Source organism: Brugia malayi, assembly GCF_000002995.4.
Source record: "Brugia malayi strain FR3 genome assembly, contig: Bm_v4_ChrX_scaffold_001, whole genome shotgun sequence".
NCBI classification, from domain to species: Eukaryota; Metazoa; Nematoda; class Chromadorea; order Rhabditida; family Onchocercidae; genus Brugia; species Brugia malayi.
The window spans coordinates 18,099,026-18,120,570 of NW_025062479.1; the positions used below are offsets into that span (position 1 = coordinate 18,099,026).

Genomic DNA, 21,545 nt, shown 5'->3' on the forward strand with positions numbered 1-21,545 from the left:
TTCAGTAAGACAAATATTTCATGCATAATGAACTGATTTTGATGGGAAACATCTGTGTTTCCTCTTTCTGTTTCTTTTTCTTACGAGACGTGAGCGACCCTTTATATTATTATACTTCAATACAAAACCGAACTTTAATTTAGAGCAAAGTTTTGGATGTTACAGATTGGATTCCTAACCCGGGTCGGGAGTAGAGCTGCAACAAAACGGACAATACCGCTATAAGAAGTGGAAGGAGGAGCAGCGGGAATAAAGTAGAATGCAAGTTAAGATTCAAATATGCGCCTCGTCCGTATTTTTAGCAAGTGTTGTTTGTCTTAAAGTACATTGACGGGAATTGTTGGGGTCTGGAGGAATTAAATGTAAACAACATAAAAAATCAGCACCCCAAGAGGTAGAAAACAAAAAGAATTATATCAATCTGATCGATATTCGAGTTCCGGGAGCGATGTTGTCGGTACATTCTTCCATACAGTCCATCCATTCTATTAAAGTTTTGTCAGGTGTGCTTCATGGATGAGATTTTTATGAGGATGTGTTGTCCGGAAAACATCTTTACCCTTGTATGTAATGAACTTCTGATTTAGCTGTGTGAAATACAATATTAGGAGAGAAGTGGATGGATTGTGTTTCGTAGATTATTTCAGTTGTGTTTATAACCATGGAAGACAGACTGAACGTAATCGGAAATGCGTTGGAGGCTATTTACAATACTACTGTTAGTAACGAACGACGAGCAGCTGCATCTCAGGTGAGTCAGCACTCTTCACTGTTACACACTGTTTGTATTGCCTCGCTACCTAACGATGTACTGGTATTTCACGCGTTATATGAAATCGGAAAACTTTCATCTGGATTGTAAAAAAAAAAAAAAAAAAAAACTCTAATTGATGAGTGATAAAGCTGAAAACGAAGTAACGGATTTCATAAATAGTGTTTTTAACTAGGGTGCATAAAGATACTGGTTCTTCAAGTTACTTTCTAAATAATTTTCAGTTATAAAATGAGAAAGAAGTGGTAAACCGAAAAAGCAAATTAGTGACTTTAGTGTCCTCGCAATGCTACAGAAATAGATTCCTTCTCAGTTTCTCGAACAATGATTATTTTTCTTTTTATGAGTAGAAAAATGACGAAACTTTTAATTATTCCTGAGTACAAGCTTGTTGAGATTATAAACAAAATTAGAATATCATTTTTCGGTTAGCCAACAAATCGGGGTTGAATGAGCACATATAATTTTCACACATATTACCAAATAATGCAGTGCGTTCATATGGAAATATCTTATTCCAAGTCGTCGAGTCTTTGTTATTATTAAAGGTTATCGAGTCAGCAAAAGAATTATCTCCTGCTGATGTAGAACAGATTGCCTATGCACTGATCTCGAAGAAGGATCTCATTCTTGCTCGAACAGGCTGGAATTTTCTCGAACATATCATTAAGTAAATTTTATACAGTTACTGTCAAATGGCTAACCAATTTTTCCAATGTTTACGAAATGAAGTTTTGGTGCTTTCTTGGGTTTATTGTTGAATTATATGGAGATAGCATGTATCATAGCAAGGATAACTACAACTATATTGAAGTATATGAATTTCATTTACCTACTGGGGATCTATCATTTTTCCAAATGCAGAAGGAAAATTATATTAAATTTTCTCAGATTGCTTCAGATTTAAATGGTTAGTGATAGATGAACAATCACGCTTTACCATTCGATGTACCTGTTTTGCTGCAATGAAATCGGATGCCATGCTGCGGAATGAACTGAGGTGTGCTGCAGCACGATGTGTCGTCTTAATGATGGAGCATGAATGGCCTCAGAATTGGCCGGAACTTTTTGATCAACTTGAAGATGTCAGTTTTGTATTATCTACAAATAATGTATTCGGGATTTTTTTTGTTACCGTCGCGTTCAAGTTTGAAATTGTTTGTTTATTACAATTTAGTCACTAAGTGACTGTAGTGTTTGTTGCATGTAATTTTAGATTGCTTCTGTATCGGCAACCCATGCTCAAATTCCATTTATCACACTGCAGCTTTTGGTCGAAAACGTTGTCACTTTGGTAACTGTTGAAAACATTTCCAGAAGGAAAGATCTTAACAATGCTATTGCCTCTAATGTACCACGTATACTTCATATTATTCATCTTGCCTTGCGTGAATGTTCTGTCGAAATAACAGGTATTTAGTAACCTTGTTACTGTTTTGGTATTACTCGATTATAAATCAATTGGAACTGTTTTATTTATGTGATTTTTTTCTTGTTTCAGACGAATCTTATTCCTTGGTCCGTTCCGCTTTGGATTTGTTCGGTGAACTTGTTGAATGGCTACCAGCTAATGTTTTAGAACCTTATATCAATGATTTGTTATATACAGTTTGTTCATTCCTTGACACGCCTCAGCATTGCATATATGAAGTGGTTTGAAAATATTTTTTGACATTAAAATCTCAATTATTGCGTTGCTTTAACAAAAAGAAAATAGTGAAAGTTTTTAATGTGTAGATTAAAGATTTTCATTAATTTGCCCTCAACAGTGTTTTGGTACAAAATGAATTTGTGAAATGAACTTCATTTTCAGGCGGCGAAGTGTTTATGGAGGTTAGCTTCACGAAAGCAAGCAAAAAATGAAGAAAATCTTGTGGTTTTTGCTCTCTTCGGTGATGTTCCAATGCGATCAATTCTTAGAGCTGCTAAGTATGTTTATCTAATAATGCCATGATGTATTTGCTACTTCTTATCGGATACATAGGGTTCTTCTTGTTTTAGAGAATGATTTAGAAAATGAAAATTTGCGTTGTACACTCAGTTCTAAGGATAGACGGTTTAACCATTAATACTGCGATAAGTTTAAGTTGAAACAAAGTGTAACCACAATTTTATGTGTAAGTTATTCATCTTCTGAACTATCTCCTATGAAATGTAATTTGCTAGGAACAAAAGTAAACATGATGCTATTTCGAGAGATAGCGCAAGGGCACTTATGTTTCATACTAGGTCCGTCAAGACCATCAAGCCATTCCAAGTTCCAAAATAGTAATGTGGTTTTACATAATAAGTTTTCATCTTTTAAATGTACTTCTTGTTCTTAATAACTGCAGGTAGAAACATATTTCTCAATTTAATATACTTAGATTCTTTATGGGTAGCAGATTTTAAACAAATAAATATTTATTTTTTGTACGCAAGTTTTTAGCCAAGCAGCAAGTGTTGGTGCTGGTAATGTGGAACATTATCGTTTTCTAAAAACTCTTTGCAATGTTTTATCCGCATTGGGAATTCATCTGGCGGATGTTTGTACCCAACGACCGCCCAATTTTGGCATGTATCTAGCTGCTATCGAAGCATTCTTTTCACATCCATCAGTAGTAAGTTATTAAAACTCATTTTTTAATAAATCAATTTATAGTATAAATAATAATTCAGTTTCTGACAGGATTCTTAAGTTATTTCCTGTAGTAATGTAACGTGATGTTCAATGACGCCTAATTTTAATTGCCATATATATTAGATTAATGAATTCGAAGAATGCTTAGATATCCAAATTTGCTTCTTCGTAAAATAACTCGAAGCTTCTTAAAACAAGAAAAGTCTTTAAAAAATGGAGGACTTGTTACAGTATTTACGAAATGAAGCAGTTGCTGTATTTGCTTCATTAATAAATCACGAGAAAATTGGAGATGACGAAATATTCAATGAATGCATTTGTCGTGTGATCATTTCTACACCTAATTCATTGGAAAAAGTCGGATATCCGTCTCAGAATGGCCATGAAACTTGTCGCTTCTCACAACATGATTACGATGACGATAATGATTTCTCCCATGAGTTTACGCGTGAGTACAGTTTTATCAATAATTATGCTTATTGATTTGCTCATTGATTCCTTAATATTCTAAAGACAATAAAAAAGTAACCGATGTACAGCGAAAAATCATGGGGCATAAAAGTTCAGTTACGTGGATAGTAAAATTTCTTCTTTTCAGAATTTCGCGACCGTTGTTTGAAAGTTATTCGTTCTTGTTGCACTGAAAAGCATGTCGGCTTGCTTATCAGTATTGTTGAAAAATGGTTTATCAGTCGATGCCTAATATGTCCAGATCTAGGTCTACTTATTATTTCTGTTGTTATTTTACTTTCACATTAAAGAGATATAGCTTTTGTTCCATATTTAATGTGCCGTTCAGTTTTCATTCACATAAAGTTTTGGGACAATTCTGAACGTGGACGGTGTTTTACTTATCTTACTATTGCAAGACTATTAGCAATCATTTAGTGTTCTTTGTCCTCTGGGTGGAACTGCAACTATGTCTCTACCTTGAATTAACTCCAGTTGTTACTGAAAATATATCATAGAAAAATTATGTGATCTTCAGTGAGACAAACCGAATGGGATGCAATGCAGCGTTTTTCGAAACTTGTTTTATGGGAATGTCACAGCAGAAAGCTATTGAATCCTGTACGTTGTTTAACTTCCAATTTCTTTGTGCTCCACTTCTTTGTCTAATGGTTTCGGATACAGAAATTTCATTAAATTAATTTTGTTTAGGACAGTTACAAAAGATTAAGTTTATTATTTGATGGGATGCTGATATTAATGGCAAAATGTACTTCACCGTTATTGATGAACAACTTATTATCTATGCTTTCGACCCTGTTGGTTACTGTTGGAAGGTATCCACAATTACTTGTTTCTCTTCTATCTCAGGTAGTCTTTCATTACATATAAATCACTACCGATGCAAAAGAGATTTAGTGAAATTAGCTGTCTCATTGATAAATATAAAATCAGTGAGTAAAGGACAAAAATGTTAATGAACTACATAGTAATGAAGTTTTGTCATAAGGATCACTTATTGAACGCTTTTAGTTACGGCGACCTTTGAGTGATCACGTGGATGATGATATTGATGAGAAATCTGTCAAGAGACACTGTATAGCTTTATTATTGAGGATAGTCACTATTTTTGCTGACGACATCAAGGTTTGAACATTTCAAGGTTACACAACTGATAATTATTCCAGCTGCTTTTATTCATTTTACATTAATTCCGAATTATCATCATTGTCATCATACTTCTTGATTTCATTGTTGCAGGGACAAGCGGGAACCATTCTGGAATTTTGTCTTTCGATACGCCCCTTTTTATCATTGATGCAGTTAGCTTCTTGTATGCAAATAATTGCTGCATTAAGCAATCTTTGTGTAGATTTTGCGACGCAGAATAATTTCCTGTCCAGTGCTTTGTCTGACTCTTTGCATTATTTCCTTCAAACTGAAATTCAGGAGTAAGTGTTAGTTGATCTGAAAATTTTTCTCAATGTTTTTTTTACCATTATTTTAATTTTCACTTTCTCGAAATAATTTCCTTTTTTTTTATTTTTATTTATCAAGCTTACTAGAAATGCAGAAAATCACTTGCAGGGTTTTCCAAAGCGATATAGCATTCCTGTCTTTTTTTGGTTTCACTTCTCCTGCACCAGCAAATGTTGCAGAAGCAGCAAAATCGTCTTTCATGCTCAATCGTCGAAGGGTTATTTTTACCCATATTTATCCTGATTATATTGAATGCCGCTTTTTTTTCCAGTTTTAATTCTCAGATTGCAGTTTCGAGCACATTTATCGACTCTTGAAGGAATAATGGCACAAACTCAATCGATCGCCCCTCCTTTTCATCCCGCCTACAGTGCTTTCCGACCAGTTTTACCAGCAATATTTTTATTAGTAAAGTAAGTTTCTCTAAATGATAATTTCTTTAGCTCGACTACTAAACTTGGCAACTAAGATTTTAATTATTAATCATTGGTTGTGAATTATATGGTGTTTCAATAAAGAAGTATCTCTCTTTCGTTTAAAACTATCTGAATATGGATCAGGGTCGCACAAAAATTTGAAGTGGTTTTAGTCTACAGAAATATATCAGAGAAAGTTATATTTCAGAATACTGACAGCACTCATCTTTTGTGAATAACTGAAGCATAAGGTTGAGCTTTGAGCTTGCCAACACCCTAAATCACTTTTCTTTTTTTTTGCAAGCTATACCTTTTACAATGATTGTTGTGATATGTTTCTCGCAATTTTTAATTGGTCTTGTGACTCACAAAAATATGAATAAGTAAGCGTAATGAATAGACTAACGGCAGTTGGTATTTAATTTTTTTCATAAATTCACATCCAGCAAAAACAAGAAGCCGGGAAGATTCTTTCACAAACCTAACTTATCATTTCAACATTGGTTGCATCATTACCCACTCAGTTTATTTAAAACTTAATTTGAACCTCAACTGATTATTTTTAACTGAAGCAGCATTTTACATTCTCTCTCTGTTGTTCTCATTTTTTATTTTTTTTTTCTTTCTTTTTTTATCACCTTTAAAACAGTGCCACCAAAAATACAGTTTTCGTTAGTTGATTCATAAAAAGGTTTCATCTGAAAAGATGTTGCTTTGCTTGCTGAATTTTTTGCATATTTAAATTCGTGCGTAATTTTGAATTTAGTCATTGTTACTATCTTATATACGTTCTTTACATCAAAATGTGTCGTTATCGTTTGTCAATAACGTTTAATTCCTTATTTCTTTTCTGTTTCAGACGTTTAAACTCGTTGTACGATCCGAAAAATGCGAGTGTTATACATATGTCGTATGGACCCATATCCATTTTTGAAATTACCAGCAGTGAACGACAACAATTATTGACATGTGAGGCTTTTCTTTTTTGGATAGTTGCTTTCTTAGGGTAAATAATTTATATGAAAACATTTTCTAATTAGCAAAAATTTGGATTTTTGGTCCTTTCTTTGTGGAGTTAACATAGCTTGCTTTTTCTGCATTAGTGTATTGTCCATTTATTCTTCGCTTTATTCATTCCACTCTTTTTATTCATCATCTTCTTAACATTTCATCAAAAATGGAGTTTTCAGCAGTTGATTCATGTCTGTCGTCAACCGCAAGAATTTTATCTGATGATCCAGGAACTCATGCTCGTGCATTCCTTTTTGATGTTACAGAAAAAATGCAAGTTTTTACTCTTTTCCATATGCTTTTGACTAGTGAACAGTATTAGTATTTCAAGAAACTTCACATGGTGCTAGATGTCTTTTCAGGCAAACTTTAATTGGATATTTTGCAAGTAAAGCAGCGAAGCAGCTGTTTTCGGATTCAGAAATCGGTAGTTGGTCATTGTTTCTTTCTTGCCATCTCACCTATATTCCAGATTTCCGTTTACGATTTTGGTTAAGAAGAACGTGGTATGTTTACACTGATAGGATGGAGCATTGCTGTAAAACCCGTCTACTGTCAAAAACTGTTGATTTAGTTTTTATTTTGGTAGATGAATACGGCAGAAACTTAGTAACAATAAATTTCTTCAAGGAAACCGTTTTTATGCGCATGTCCGGAAGCTGCATATCACAGTGTTAGGCAGTTGTTGTTGATAGTGATTGAAGAGTTGAGCAAACGACTGCAGAGTAGATGGAAGCAACTTACAACTTTGGAATGCTGTTAGTTTTTTACTTTCTTTAATGATTTTTTATTTTCCTCTGTTTCTTAGCCATTAATATAGTATTGATTTTATGAAAACTTTTCTGCTATAGAAGGAAATTGTTGATTTAAAGAGTTACTCAAATTTTCTTTTATCATTGAACTTTATTCAATAATTCCTTTCAAAGCTCTCACTGTTAATTATATTGCTTGCAGCCGAAGATGAGGAACCTTCTCAGGAACAGTTGTTAGTTGAGCATATGGCTTGTATTTTAACACGGGAATGTACAATTCTTTTGCGGGATTTATTTGGTATTTCGGACGTAGGTAAGAAATTTATGAAAGATTCTACTGTTAATTTTCGCTGAAAATTCCCATTCCCAATATTTGATTGTTGCTGGTTAAAATTTTATTACAGGTGACAAAATCGAGGAAGCATCCTGCATAAAAAACTGCTTCTTGAAAGATGAGGCTTGTTATTCATCATTCAATATTTTGGATGCCTTTTCATCCATAATTTGTTCGGAAATTTCTATCGAAATAACCCAGTATTGAAGCTGAAAAAATTGTTTTCAAAGTTTAAATATAACTTCATACATGCATTATCTTTACTTTGTTTTTCTGTTTGACTGTGAACTATATTTTAGGTGCTAAGTTTAATATTTTTTTCAGGATGTAATAGGAAAAATTGTCGAGTGTGTGTTTTTGTGCTTAACTTATCGTGATGCAACTTCAGTGGTTCGAATAATACCTGTCTGTAGGAATGTAACCGAAAGTGTTCGTTTTAAAATTCTAAAACTGTTTCATTTTCAAGATTTTTTCTTTATCTATTCTTCCATGCAAGAGTTAAAGAATATTGCTTCCCGAAATAATTTTCTACATCTTCCGAAACAAATTTTTTTCTGTTTTATTTTTCAGTTAAATGAAAGATGCAGTGAAGGAATAGCTGTCTTCATGCTTGTTCAAAGTATCCAGAGTTTACAAATTCATGGATCGGATGAATTGGCTGTCACTCATCTTTTATCCCTTGTCTTTTTTATTTACTCTTCTTTGGTGATTTTTTTTTCTCGAACTTCTCATACAGGTATACGCCTATATCATATATGCTGCTGGTGTAAGTTCTCAAATTTATCCGGAATACTTTATAGACAAGTAAAGGGCATAGAGTGATATCAGACAGAATGTCAGATATATAGCATTCATTTTAAAACTACATCTTTAGTGGATTTTGATAAGACATGGCTAGACGTGCTTTACGCAGACACATAAAAAATTTGTTTGTAATTTGGTACGAAAGGTTTATTTGCAGAGAGAGCGATTTTCCAGTCTGTCTCAGATATTGCAGCAAGTACCGGAATGTTCTGTAGAAGAAGTAGAAAGATTGGATCGACGGATTGCATCTATGAAGTGTAACAAAGATTTTGCAAATGAAAAAATGAAAAGAGAAATCATGAAAAAATTACTCCGAACTGTGATAGCGGCTAGTTTTTTCCCACAACTTTTGAGAGATGATTTTTCGGGCTGTTAAGTTGATTGTTAATTATTTAATCCTGTTTACTGTCTTTTACTTTCTAACTGTACTAACTTTTCTTACCTAAATCGGTCATTTTCGAAATATCTTCATGAGTCCCTACTTGAATGAATTTTTATTAATCTCTTTGTATCCGAACATGAATGACCTCAAGTAGATAAAGAAAGTAAAGATCTTAAATAGGATAAGACTATTTTCCTCTGCTTCAGTATGCTCAAAATGTTGAAAAATTATGTGGTCAAAGCATCGCAATGCTAGTCCTGATCTTTGCTTTCTTCGGTGCACTTATTTTTTGCCGAGCCATACTTCAATATATTTTAGACTTCAGTTGGTGAGCAGCACAGAAGACCAGTCCATCATCGTCCACTACCTCCTATTCCGAGAAGAAAGGAACATCCTGAAGAGGATTTCACAGACTTAAGATTTTTATTTGATGATATCTGATTTTCGTGGTTTTGTTTAAAATGCAGTGTAAATTAAATTTATGGTATATTAAGTCCGCAAGCGTGAAGCCATGATTCTGCCTATGAATTGAAATGAGTTGTCGGACTGCGTAACCAGGTACCTTTTTGAAAGTGTTGGCAGGTACCTCGTTGCCACCTACTTGAGATCTGTATTATTACTGTGAGGTGAAGCCTGGGCATTTTTAAGTTGCAAATGAACAGAAAGTCGTGTACTCTCGGATGAAACACTGAATTATTGCACTATTGCGAACTTGCTTCCCATCCTCAACATTGGATTGCCTTTTGCTTAAAGATAACGAGATTGTTGGACTATAATTTCTTGGAAAAAATTCAATACGAAGGATCTGAAGCAGGTCCATAAGAATTAAACTCTCTTTATGACTCGTAGCTCTTAGCTTGCAGCAATGCTTGCGAGGAAGCAACTCTTATAAAATAAAGTGCAATCTTCCTCAGCAAGGAACTCTCCAAAATTATTAATATGAAAAAAAAAAAAATTTATTCAAATGAAAAAACATAGCTATGTAAGTGCAAAAAATCAAGACTTTTTGGACATATGATTTACAGTGGTTTCCAAACTTTGCATGCAGCGCGCAATGGCTTTTACCACATCAACATTTGGTTTGATGGATGCAATAACTGCGGGACAAGTCACTTTATTGTCTATTTCATACCACTTCATTACTTCCACCACAAGATATGATAGAAGATGCTGAAGATCTTGTCGAAGAAAAGAAAATTGTGTAGTCTTTTGAGACTGACATTCAGCTGCGACAAAATTATTTAGCATATCGGTGATTTCCTCAACATGTTTCCATTGTTCGGACAGTTTGCTAGCAACAGCATCGATTTCAAGTTCGATTCGTGCCATTAATCCCGGTTGCCAACTTGATGAATGCAGCATAAGCGATGTATATCGCGGCATCTGGAAGACACGGTAAACAACTGCGTTAAGCATTATGTATTTAAAGCTTTTAGGAAACTCAACTCCAGTTTAGCAACATTAAATGCTAATGCCTTCTGTCATAAACATTGGCGATATGTAATATTAGTACAGAGCGAATTCCTAAACAATCATGAGATAAAAATGATTTTGATAAGCACTCCTAAGTAAAAAAAAAAAAAGACCAGTGCATACTCATATTTTATATTAATATTAAATGTTGCCTTTCTCGTAGCTTCTAATTGGGCACTGAGATTTCTCCACGTATCGACACAATCGACCATAATATTGATGCACTTCTCGACTTCACGAATATCACTGAGACACTTCATTATGTGGAGATCCACAACATCGGGTAATTCTATCCCACATGAAGGTAAAACATTAAAGATGTTCTGAAAGTAAATTATAGGGTGGGTGCGTGGGCTCGTAATATACGCAATTATGTTCAGTGAATCCCTGTCAGCTATTCATTGGTAGACCCATTCCCTCACTTAATACAATACATCAATGTCGTTACTACGTCCATTGTAAAACTTGTCTCGCCATTCTTGTTACTCGGTGGTTTAGGCTGAAAATTTATGAAATAAATAGTCTCCACTTCTTTCGGATGATAGAGACTCTCCAGATAGAGACTCTCCAGACAGTATGAAGGTAGTACCATTCTATTTTCCTCCTTTTTTTTCATGCTGTCTCTCCCGCAACATCCTGACTACTAGCTTTTGGAGAATGTCTTCAGCCAGTGTCACTAAGTAGAAGGCTTATAACCAGCGGTACTCCCCATGCATATCTCGATTAGTACATTTCAAGAATAGACGATGGAATTAGCTTCATCATTATTTTATCGTCGTAGTAAAGTTTACAACTGCAAGCAACAGAACACAGGCCATTATTCTCTGACACTATCTTTTAAGTTTGCTATCTAACACGCTATCACCTGTTACAGTCAGATGGGCGACATAATCTTAGAATTTCCTCTGCTTAATACTTTTTTGTTTTGAAAATGACTTAGACAAATTGAACGGTAGCACGAAATGCGACTTCAATTCTATTGGAATTGAATCTTTTGAATAAATATTACTACAAGTAGAAACAGATAGTTGACAGTTGAGGAGGGTTTCTATAAATTAACCACAGGTAAATGGATTAGTTAATGACTCATCCCGATAAATATAAAATGGGATACAGTGGTAATGTGTACGAATCCTTTTGCGAAATAAAGTTAGTTTAAACATAATTTCACTACAGCTCAAATTCTCGTGCTATCTGAGAGGCCAAATCCTCGGAGTAATAATTCCTCTACAATCGCAGATAATTCACAAAGTTGTAATATTACTATTCTAGTTTTTCTCCCGACTTTTTGCACAAAATATTATTCAACTGATCTACTCTACTGGTTACTGCTCAGCTTCGCGAAATGAAATTTGGATTCTGCACTTCGATATCACCAGTTGGTGCTAAACCAGGGCATTCATACACCGAAAAATTGTTCTCGTCATCGGATGTTTCACTGCTCTCATAGCCATCCGGAAGCGTTATTGTGCCATCTTCACCTGATATTATTTTCTGTTTTGCTTGCTGATAATGGTGTAGTTGCGCCTAAAATTATTAGCACCAAAACAAATTAATAGCTAAAAAGTACAAATTTCAAAATAAAATGCGTCGACAAAATACATTATATTTTGGAGATGGCTTTTGGAAACCAATTTTACTGTCATCTCTTTCCTTCCTACACCATATTAAAGGATTTGGCATGCTGTAGTTTATCCTTAATCAATGCAACATCAAATGCAGTCAGTGCTTCGACATCCTACTTTCCTTCTGATTTCATACTTTATATAAAGGTGATATTGTTTTTTTAACGTTTTTTTTTTTTTAATGTTCTATCCAACATTCGGGTACTTCTTTATAAGAATGAGAAAATAATACAGCCAACGTCACCAAATAATAATATTACATGTTGAAAAAGCCTTTTTTCCACTTTGCCATGTCAAATTATCGATCAAAAGCAAATAAAAATTAGAACTACACTTAAATGCTACTGTATTTTAGAATGCACTCCAATCTGTCTGTATCTAATAATGGAGTTAATGTTCGACATACCTTATATGCCAGTCCTTCATCACCACCTTTTTTTTTCCTGCTTTTTCCAGGACCGGTGGGCGCATATGTAAAGTCACAGCTGTCTGCTGGAGATTTTTGAGATCGATCCCTGACGTTTCATTAATAAAGCACAAAAAAAATTTTTCAAAAGTACATACAAAGCAAACAAAATGCAAAGCATTGAAGAGCGTGATTTGACCAGTATAATTCACTCAGAGAAACAGTTCATTTGATATACTGAATAATGAAATTTATCGAACTTACTTGAAAAAGTAATAGCTGCCGGTTGCGATTCCAATTACCACCGCTAGCATGCAAGCTGTTGCTACTGCTGGAAAAAAAATCTAGAGAATTGTAAAGACTTTTCCATTAAAAAAAACATCTGTGTGACAAACTTAAAAGAAAGAGACATATTTGGAATAAGTTTGTAAAATAATATTCAAAATATTTCAAAAAAAAAAACGCTTAAGGAAAGCAATGTGTAACAAAGAAAGATAAAACAAGAAATATGGCTATCGTCAAAAATTGCTGAATCAGCACGATGAGTAAGACTATATTCTGAATATATCCGAAGTGTTCTTTATATGGGCTCCTCAGACCTATCTTTAAATTATTCTATCCCCTTAACAAGTGTTGATGATTTTGAGCATACTTAAGCAAATTGAGTGGTAATATAAAAGTTGAAATTAACAGCATACCTAAAGTTAGGAAATTACCGAGATGAAGCATTGGTCTTAAGTTAGTTTGCTGAACCATTTGCTGGTCCTCTACCCTTTTCTTCAACATTTCCCTGTGCTTTATCTGGTTTATCTGGTTTGAAACCGGTTCAATGAATCCCACATATTCGCTTTGTCCTTTTTTCTGTGTTGTTATCAATTTTGCAGCTGTTCCTTGAACGGGGGCATTTTCTGCATTTTCGATATTGATGTCGTACATAACGTTACTCTCTGACTCGCTGTATTCATCATTATAAGCTGAAATTTTATACATATTATGTAAGGCTTTATTTTTTATACTATATAAGGCTTTATTTCGAAGCTACGAAATTAAATTTCAACTTAAAAGGACTTAGGTTATAAAAAAATATTAAATCCAAAAAAAAAAAAAAAACATTGTCAATACTTCTCTTTGGAAGTGATAGCATTAGAACCGCGTCAGCGCAACACCTGAAATCTATCAGTCTGGGCAATCTAGTGCTGGTAATTCTAATATTTGCATTAAAATTCCAATTCGTATGCAGTATTGAAGGAATACAAATTAAATCAGGAATAAAAAAAAGATGAAAACAGAGTTTAACTGTGATGTTTGATTAAATTAGCTTATATTTTATCCAGGATAGTGCTGTTCTATAGTAAACTAACTTTAATTTTCATTGAAGAAAAGAAAGGAGCATAAGTAAAAATGCTTGACCCTAAATAATAGCTATGGTTTTGACATAAAGTTCTAGAATTTTTTCAAATTTTGAGATTTTACATTAACCTTAACTATGAGGAAAAATATATGGTAGTGACAAATGACTGGTGACCAAATGACAGACTGATTGTTTTGAGCCCGTAAAGATGGTTTGTTCCTTATTTATACTTAAACAACTCAACTGAATAATGACGAATGGACAAAAAATCGGAAGAACTAACAAGATTGTCGCCTGCCTTTGTTGGTTTGCGTTAACAAATGCATTAGAGTTGCTATCTGCTTATCACTATCATAATGTGATAACTGCGGTCCATTCTCTGAAACATAGAAATTAGAAATGGTTTTTAATTTGAATAATCCTTGCCGATAATTATTTGAATTTTCAAATTTCCAAATTTGGAAACTAGTTATCTTGGAGGTTTGAGAAAATTTTTTTTGTCATTTTTTCAAATTTCATATAAAAAACTATTGAAAAATAGATATTTCATAGATTTAAACTATTTGTTGAGAAAATTTTTATCCTTCATAATTTTATTTGCCAAAGTAGTTGACCGCAGATATTTAGTCTAATGTAATATGCTCATTAGGAAATTTATTTCTATTAGTTACGTGCATATATGACCAATAATTCCTACGTATTCAAAGTTTATCATTAAAAATAAAATTTTGTGCTACTAATCCATATTACATAAGAAGACAATGAGAATTCCTGAAATACCGACACATTTGAATTGCGAAATGGTATGAATGATTAAATTTTAAGATGTGATCGTAGGATGAGAAAAAAAATAGAAACAAGCTATATTGGTTATAATTAATTATGACAAACTATAATTATTTCAATTATTAAAGCTATATTAATAGTGATGTATGGGATATTTGTAAAACATACATAAACAAAAAACTGAAAACCGTCAGAATGAGAGAATTCGAAAAACTTTGATTTGTCATGAAAACTTCTACCTTTTGTTTTAGAACATTTATTCATGCTGCATTAGATATTCTTTGGTTCACTATTCAAGTAAATAATTGGTTTTTTTTTTCTTCCTTTTCTGAAGGATGAACTAAATCATCTGACACTTCATCTGACAAACTCAAAATTTAAATAATAAAAAGAGCCAGAAACCATGTCTGGTATTAAATACAATGTAGAGTTTGTTCCTATCATTTTCTTTAGGCTTTAAAAATGGCTTAAAAATCTTAAATGTTTGAAATAGAAATTGAAGATAGCTTCAGTCAGGAAAGAGTTCAAAATATTTTCATTTACTTATATCCAATGATTTTGCAGCCTAAACTGAAACCACTACCTTTATATTTTACAACACATGTGTTCACTCCTTCAAAAGTTAATAATTATCATTACTACCACCACAATTCCTGAAATAATATTTCTCCGTATTGCAGATTTTACTTAAACCGAGCTATAGCGAGCTATATCGCTTATTCATTCTTCCCAATCAAATTCGTGTAAAAATTATGTCATAAATAAAGACTGTTTGGAGAAAAGTTTGATTTGCGTCTAGTGCGCGAGAATTACTCATTTAGTGTCACTTAGAAAATAATAAAATGAAATCTGAAATTTTCTAGGTTATGCTGTGCAACTTTGGCCAAGGATTTAATGTTCATCGAAGATATCTAATACAATCCAACCAGTTCTTCTACTTTTAATAGAAGGAGAGTGCAGAATCATCGAATCAGATAAAAATCCTCCACATATATTGTGTATGTGTCGTTATCACATTTATATGTCTGTCTGTTTTTAGCTTGCTTAGCTTAAAGCCAGTATAATATGAATATTGGATGAACAAGAAACGAAAAATTACTTTGCTTCACTGAACATTGCTTTACTTCACTGCATTATGTAACTTTTCCTATGCAATATCCTAAATAGATTACTAAGTAATCTTTACTTCGATTTCAGTATTCGAATATTTCCTTTTCATCTTAAATAAGTTTGGAGAGAAACAGAAAAAACAAAAAAGAGACATAAAATAACCTGGCTAAAATATGTACTTAGCAATTCGGCGGCACATGTTGGATATATTCTTTACCCTCTTTAAAAAGATTAATATTAATTTTTCTACACAAATCATATACACATTTATTAATCCATCAATTGAGCAAAATTATTACACTCTTCTTTAGTTTCAATTAACAATAAGGACTTGCATCTACTTTAATTAGTTATTTGGAATTCAAAAAACCGAACTGATGAAAATTCCAGTCAGAAAATCAGCGTCTGGTATCTTATAGACAGTCAGTAAATTTCAACAAAAAATAATAAACGCTTTCAATCAATGGGATATCCATGAAATAAAGAAAGAAAATTCACTCATAGAAAGTTCTCTTTTCCTTTTTATTATATTTGAGCAATATAATGCATTTGAATAAATGGTTCTTCAACACATTTAAGGAAACTTGAAATGTCTCATATTTCAATTTTAAAAGTAGTCATAAAAATAGACATATTCAGTTAGGTTAAACAGCACCGCAAATACCCAATCTTCATCAATCAAATAAGTTTTGTTTGAGAAACCTGAATAGAGCTTTTACTTCCAAAATGAATTGACTTAACTACTTGTTATTTTCGATTTTATTGTTTCACTTCTGACTCTTTTATTTTTATCTTGTTCTTCGTTTTTGGCTGTAGAAAGGAGTCTAATTGAATATTCGGTCACTGAAATATAATTAGGATTTAATCTATTCCAGTTCTGTCGTAAGAGATGCTCACAAAACTATATGCATATATGTGTGAAAAAAAAAAAAAAAATGACACACAAAAAGGCTTAAACATGTGACATGAATCACATTATTTACAGCAAATCCAGGAATTTTATTTCCTTGGCATCACGAACTTATTTCTAAGTCTCATTTCTTCTCTCTTCTCTCTTTCAAAACATTTAGTTCTTTTAAAAGTCATTTAATTTTTTTTTGTTCACGATTAAGAACAGGAAAAGATTGCAATGATGAGTGCTGATAAAACATAAAGTGCTCTCATAACAACTGAATTCTCAAATATTTGAATTTGACTTTTCTCTCTTTATTTATCTCAAAAGAAACAAACAATTGTAATTTTTATGATTTCTAAAAAAAGCATGACAAGGATATTAGGATAGCAACAATAGCAGAAAACAATATTGTCACATAATTAGCAAGTACTGGTCATTAGTTAGTAAGTTTGAAATTTCATTGTCAAAGTTAATGTTTTACATGCAGTACAAAAGATAATGAAGAAAACTTGCCAACGGCATAAAATGATGCATGTGAATGAAGGAGCAGAGCGGGAAGGATCGGCCACCACATTCTGTCCGCTCCTCGCGATGACTGCTGGGAGGCAGAAACATCCGTGAGACTTGAATCAGTCAGCAAGCTCGCAGCTACTGATGGCTCTCGTGTATCGATCCTTGGAGACAGCCGAGTCGAGCTGCTTGGATTTGCTAGCCGAAAAAGCCTATTTCTCTACTTCTCGACGTCATTCCTCTAATAGACATGTTTAGATCCTCAATGTTTCTATATGTGGGACTGATACGATTAGATCAAAAGAGATGGCAGAAATCTGCAGGGATGATATTATTGTATGAGCAAATAATTGTTCGTACAATATGAAATGGATTTCATATTTGTCATTCGTTATCTATCTCGTCTGGCATATTTTCATTGAACAGTTAGTGTCGTTTCACTTGAGCGGAGCGGTTGTTCCTAGTGATATCATGGCAGGAAAAACACCTCTGGAATTAAATGAGTTCTCAAGTGCATTTCAAGCACATCTGGTACAACTATTTCATTGCTAAGCAGATAAGGTTAAGTAAATGTACATTTCATTGCTTGGTGATCATGAAGTATTCCATTTCTTAGGAAACAAGATAATTTGGCAAGCTTTTTATCTTTTATTAATCTATGAATTTTCAACGATTTTAAGAACCATTTTCTTTCTCATTTTAATAAGATTTCTTAGTAGTGAAACAAAAATTAAAACTATTGTCAAAATATAAACAAGAACAAAAAATTCCCTGTAAGTTCTTGCCGATGATGATGCGCTTCTTACATTAAGCATTATTTGAAACCTTGATTAGCATGAAAGGTTATATCAAAAGGATTGTTTTATTTACCTTCTTGATTATATACAAAGATACATAAATGATGATTGCAAATTGGTAACAAATATGATAATATAGAAAAATGAAGTAATATGCTTTTCAGAGCTTCCTTATCATATTAAACCTTTGTTTATTTTGGCTCCATAAACTATAGCAATAGCTGCTGTTTGTGGGCTAAAATAAACAATAGATACTAAAATAACTCAGCTATTGCCGAGATGGAAATTTGTCATGAATTTGAAAATTCCATTGTTACAAAAGAATACAAAGTGTGTACAAAATTAATGAAAGCTAAATCAGTTATTCATCAAAAAGTGTTTGTTCCAATTGTTTCTTAAAAATTTCTTTTCCTGGTAAACGTAAACTAACATAACCATGTGTTACCAGTTTTTTTGAATGTTATTTAAATATAAAATTTGTATTCCAACTGCAAATGTAAGTTGTATTACTGTAATTCTTTTAAATTTGAAAAAAGTGCAACTGGGTAACCATCTTATTTTGTTTTAGATAATGTGAAACAAATTCATTGTCGAAATATATGCAAACGAAAGAAAAAAATAATCTTGTTGGCATTTAATTTGGTTACACGGATGAATATGGCAGGATGAAAATGAAAATGAGTATATAAAGTTATTATGGCATTTTTGAGCTTGGTTATGTCGTACAAGTATCAAAAGCTTAATGAGAATTCTGTTAATAATTCAGTTCTGTATGTTTCCTCAGCATAAACAGTTATTCATGTTAGCATAAACGTCTTCCCTTTCCCTTTCTTCTATGATAAACATCACAGACCGCTCTCCTCTATACCAAGATTTAATATAAAGGTTTCTTTATTGAGTTTGAAAGGTGCAGTTGTTATGATTTAAAATCATTTTTACATCATAGTAAAAATATTTTTGAATATCAGTTCCTATTAAACCCATTCAAAACTCTCAAATATGAATTAAGGCGAATACATCTTGTATCTCACTAAATCAATAAATCATATCCCAATAAATCGATATCGATTGCTTCATCTTCTCTTTTAGACATATTTATGGTCCGAAATTTCTTTGTGTTTTTCGATATTCTTCATCTTAGTTCTCGAAAGAGCACATGTTTACCAGCAGTAGTGATAGCTCAACAAAAAAGTATTAACGCTTAATAATTAAGACAAACTCATCAGTCATAAAGCTTTTTGTTGACTGTTTTTGTTGTTCTGTTCATCTTCAAATTGTCGACTGAAAAGAACGAATTCTCAATTCACAGCTTTTTGTTATACAGTTAGTTGTCTTCCATTCTTCTTTTGTATTTCATTCTATATGAATTTAGTAATATCACGCATTATGAAACACGAAATCTTTGGATGATATTCCTTCGAAAGCAATTTTAATTTGCATAGATTATGGGAATAAATGGATTCATTCACAATAATTTGGTACAACTATGTTGTATTTTTCCAGGTTGCAGCAAGTATCAAAATTATCATCAAATTAAATAGCAATAGAGGCATCAGAATGGGAGCAAGAGGAAGAATTTCATCACTTTTATTGTAAATAAGGACAGAAGAATTAACAAATTTTACAATGACATAATAAATAATTTTAAAATTAATGAAAAATATGATTTCCGTTCTTGGTATTGGTTTGGATTGAATTCAATAATTTTATCTCAAATTACTCTGACACATAAATGGTCTTTAAAAAAATTTAACAGAACTATAACACAGAGGTATGATAAGAGTTAAATGGAATTGTGATAATTGTAAAATGTAACGATGATAAGTGATGTGCATTTGCTGTCTGTGAACAATACCGTTAATTAAAGGGTGAACAAAGCCAATTAGAAGAGAAACAGTTCTTCTGCAGCATTTCTTTTCCTATTTCCTGTTTCCTAATCATTTTAGACACATGGATTTATGTTTCAAAGTATTCTAATCTTAGGTTTAAACATACTTAGATATTGTTCTTACTTTAACTTTGCATTATGCTTTTAATAAGCTGACTGAAATACGGTTTTTATTTTTTAGAATAAACATATTTGGATAACAACGAGCATTACTTCACCTAATCTTTTCAAAAGCTAAAGTTCTAATATCTCACAACTTTTCACAGCCTCAACTTGCTATTTTTCTCTCATTTCAACAGAAAAAATGATTTAAGGAATGGAAAATCTGAGTTGTACATAACTCGTGTACTTACTTTACTATTCCGGAAGATATGGAGTCGAAAATTTTCGTTTCTAATTGTTCTTTCTGTTGCGTATACCTTTTGTACTCTTACTGTATTATCACTTTATACTTTTACGAAATGATTTGAAGTAAAAAATTAGGTCATTGTCCTCTTCTCGCATTCACGAACGAGATATAACACATCTACTGAGCTTATCAGTGATTACAGATCAATGTTAGGAATAACTGGCTATGCACATATCTCCTTCCGCTCACCCATGCCAAAACTCTTCTTGAAATGCCACTGTTGCAGGATGCAAACGATTTTTGTACCATTGCTATTACGTCCACCATGTGCGCCTAATCAGTTCCAGGTGGGAAGGCATTAGTAGTTGTAGTATGGTTTCTATCCTGCGCCGTTTTCTGTTTCTTTACTTGTATATTGTTAGCGTATTTTTGTGCATACCTCTTTCGGTGGTTATCTGGTGGTTACGACGAAAGTTTGACGAGGATTTGGTGGCTGGTGATAAACAGGTATTATAAAATTTCGGAATTTGGCTTTCTAAATTCAGATTTTATTTGTGGATAATGGAAAATTAGAATTACGGGACATGGTCATTTACATCTGAAAAGTTGTTTATTTAGTCTAGTGATAATTTTACAGATAGGATATTACCAATCTAATGAAAATAAATCAAGTAATATTTTATTTGATTTTGTTTGTTTTAGAATTTCATCTTTTTTAAGATTACTTATGCATTCAAAAATTCATCCATTTCCTACTCGATAGTTCCAGTCCCAAAGATAACATCGATGTTAATGTACAAAGTCGAATTATTTAGATAATTAAATAACAGTTCTTAATCATTTATAGTCGCCGTTACCAGAACTCTAACATATTGTCAACAGCAATAAATTAGAACTGTTGTGCTAAAATTCATCCTTTAGTCATTTCTAATGCTCATTTCAAATTAGTCAGTCGTAATTTTGGGTTGTAGAAAAAAAAAAAAACGTTTCAAATAAAAAAATTAGTTGCAATTTTCTGCTTGCTAAAAAATGTGTTTTCTTTAAAAAAAAGACAAAGATTTTGCACTGTCATCTTTTCATATAATAAATATTAAATTTGTCTATATACTATCTTCTTTTCAAATAGAGATACAACCAAAGTTTTTAATAAGTTGTAATTTGCCTGTTTTAATAGCTGTTCAGTGATTGGTTGCAATTATACTCGGCTTCTCGAGCATTCTTGGAAGTTAACAATCGGGAAATAACAGTTTTAATATATTTGGAGAAAAAAGTCGGAAGCTTTTTTTATTTAATGTTGTATACGTCATATCCCTACTTTAATTCTTTGATGCATTT

General features: G+C 32.6%; 2 protein-coding genes across 2 annotated transcripts; one reads left to right on the forward strand and one right to left on the reverse strand.

Annotated features, from left to right (window-relative positions):
* Positions 1-661: 661 nt before the first annotated feature.
* Positions 662-9,461, forward strand: Bm9568 (Uncharacterized protein; the record flags this gene model as incomplete). Its single annotated transcript, XM_043075272.1, has 25 exons — positions 662-751; positions 1,321-1,442; positions 1,674-1,857; positions 1,989-2,184; positions 2,274-2,425; positions 2,586-2,701; positions 3,201-3,372; positions 3,624-3,840; positions 3,991-4,110; positions 4,381-4,463; positions 4,554-4,712; positions 4,875-4,988; positions 5,103-5,293; positions 5,430-5,538; positions 5,613-5,734; positions 6,597-6,706; positions 6,928-7,021; positions 7,111-7,254; positions 7,379-7,506; positions 7,703-7,813; positions 7,905-7,957; positions 8,159-8,263; positions 8,405-8,539; positions 8,796-8,966; positions 9,339-9,461. The coding sequence occupies 25 exons, from the start codon at positions 662-664 to the stop codon at positions 9,459-9,461; spliced, it is 3,321 nt and encodes a 1,106-aa protein (XP_042931206.1).
* A 555-nt stretch (positions 9,462-10,016) lies between these two features.
* On the reverse strand, positions 10,017-17,240 carry Bma-cab-1 (Uncharacterized protein; the record flags this gene model as incomplete). Its single annotated transcript, XM_043075273.1, has 8 exons — positions 10,017-10,403; positions 10,646-10,816; positions 11,859-12,020; positions 12,525-12,633; positions 12,789-12,855; positions 13,223-13,498; positions 14,159-14,254; positions 17,180-17,240. 8 exons carry the CDS (start codon positions 17,238-17,240, stop codon positions 10,017-10,019), a joined length of 1,329 nt encoding a protein of 442 aa, XP_042931207.1.
* Positions 17,241-21,545: the final 4,305 nt, after the last annotated feature.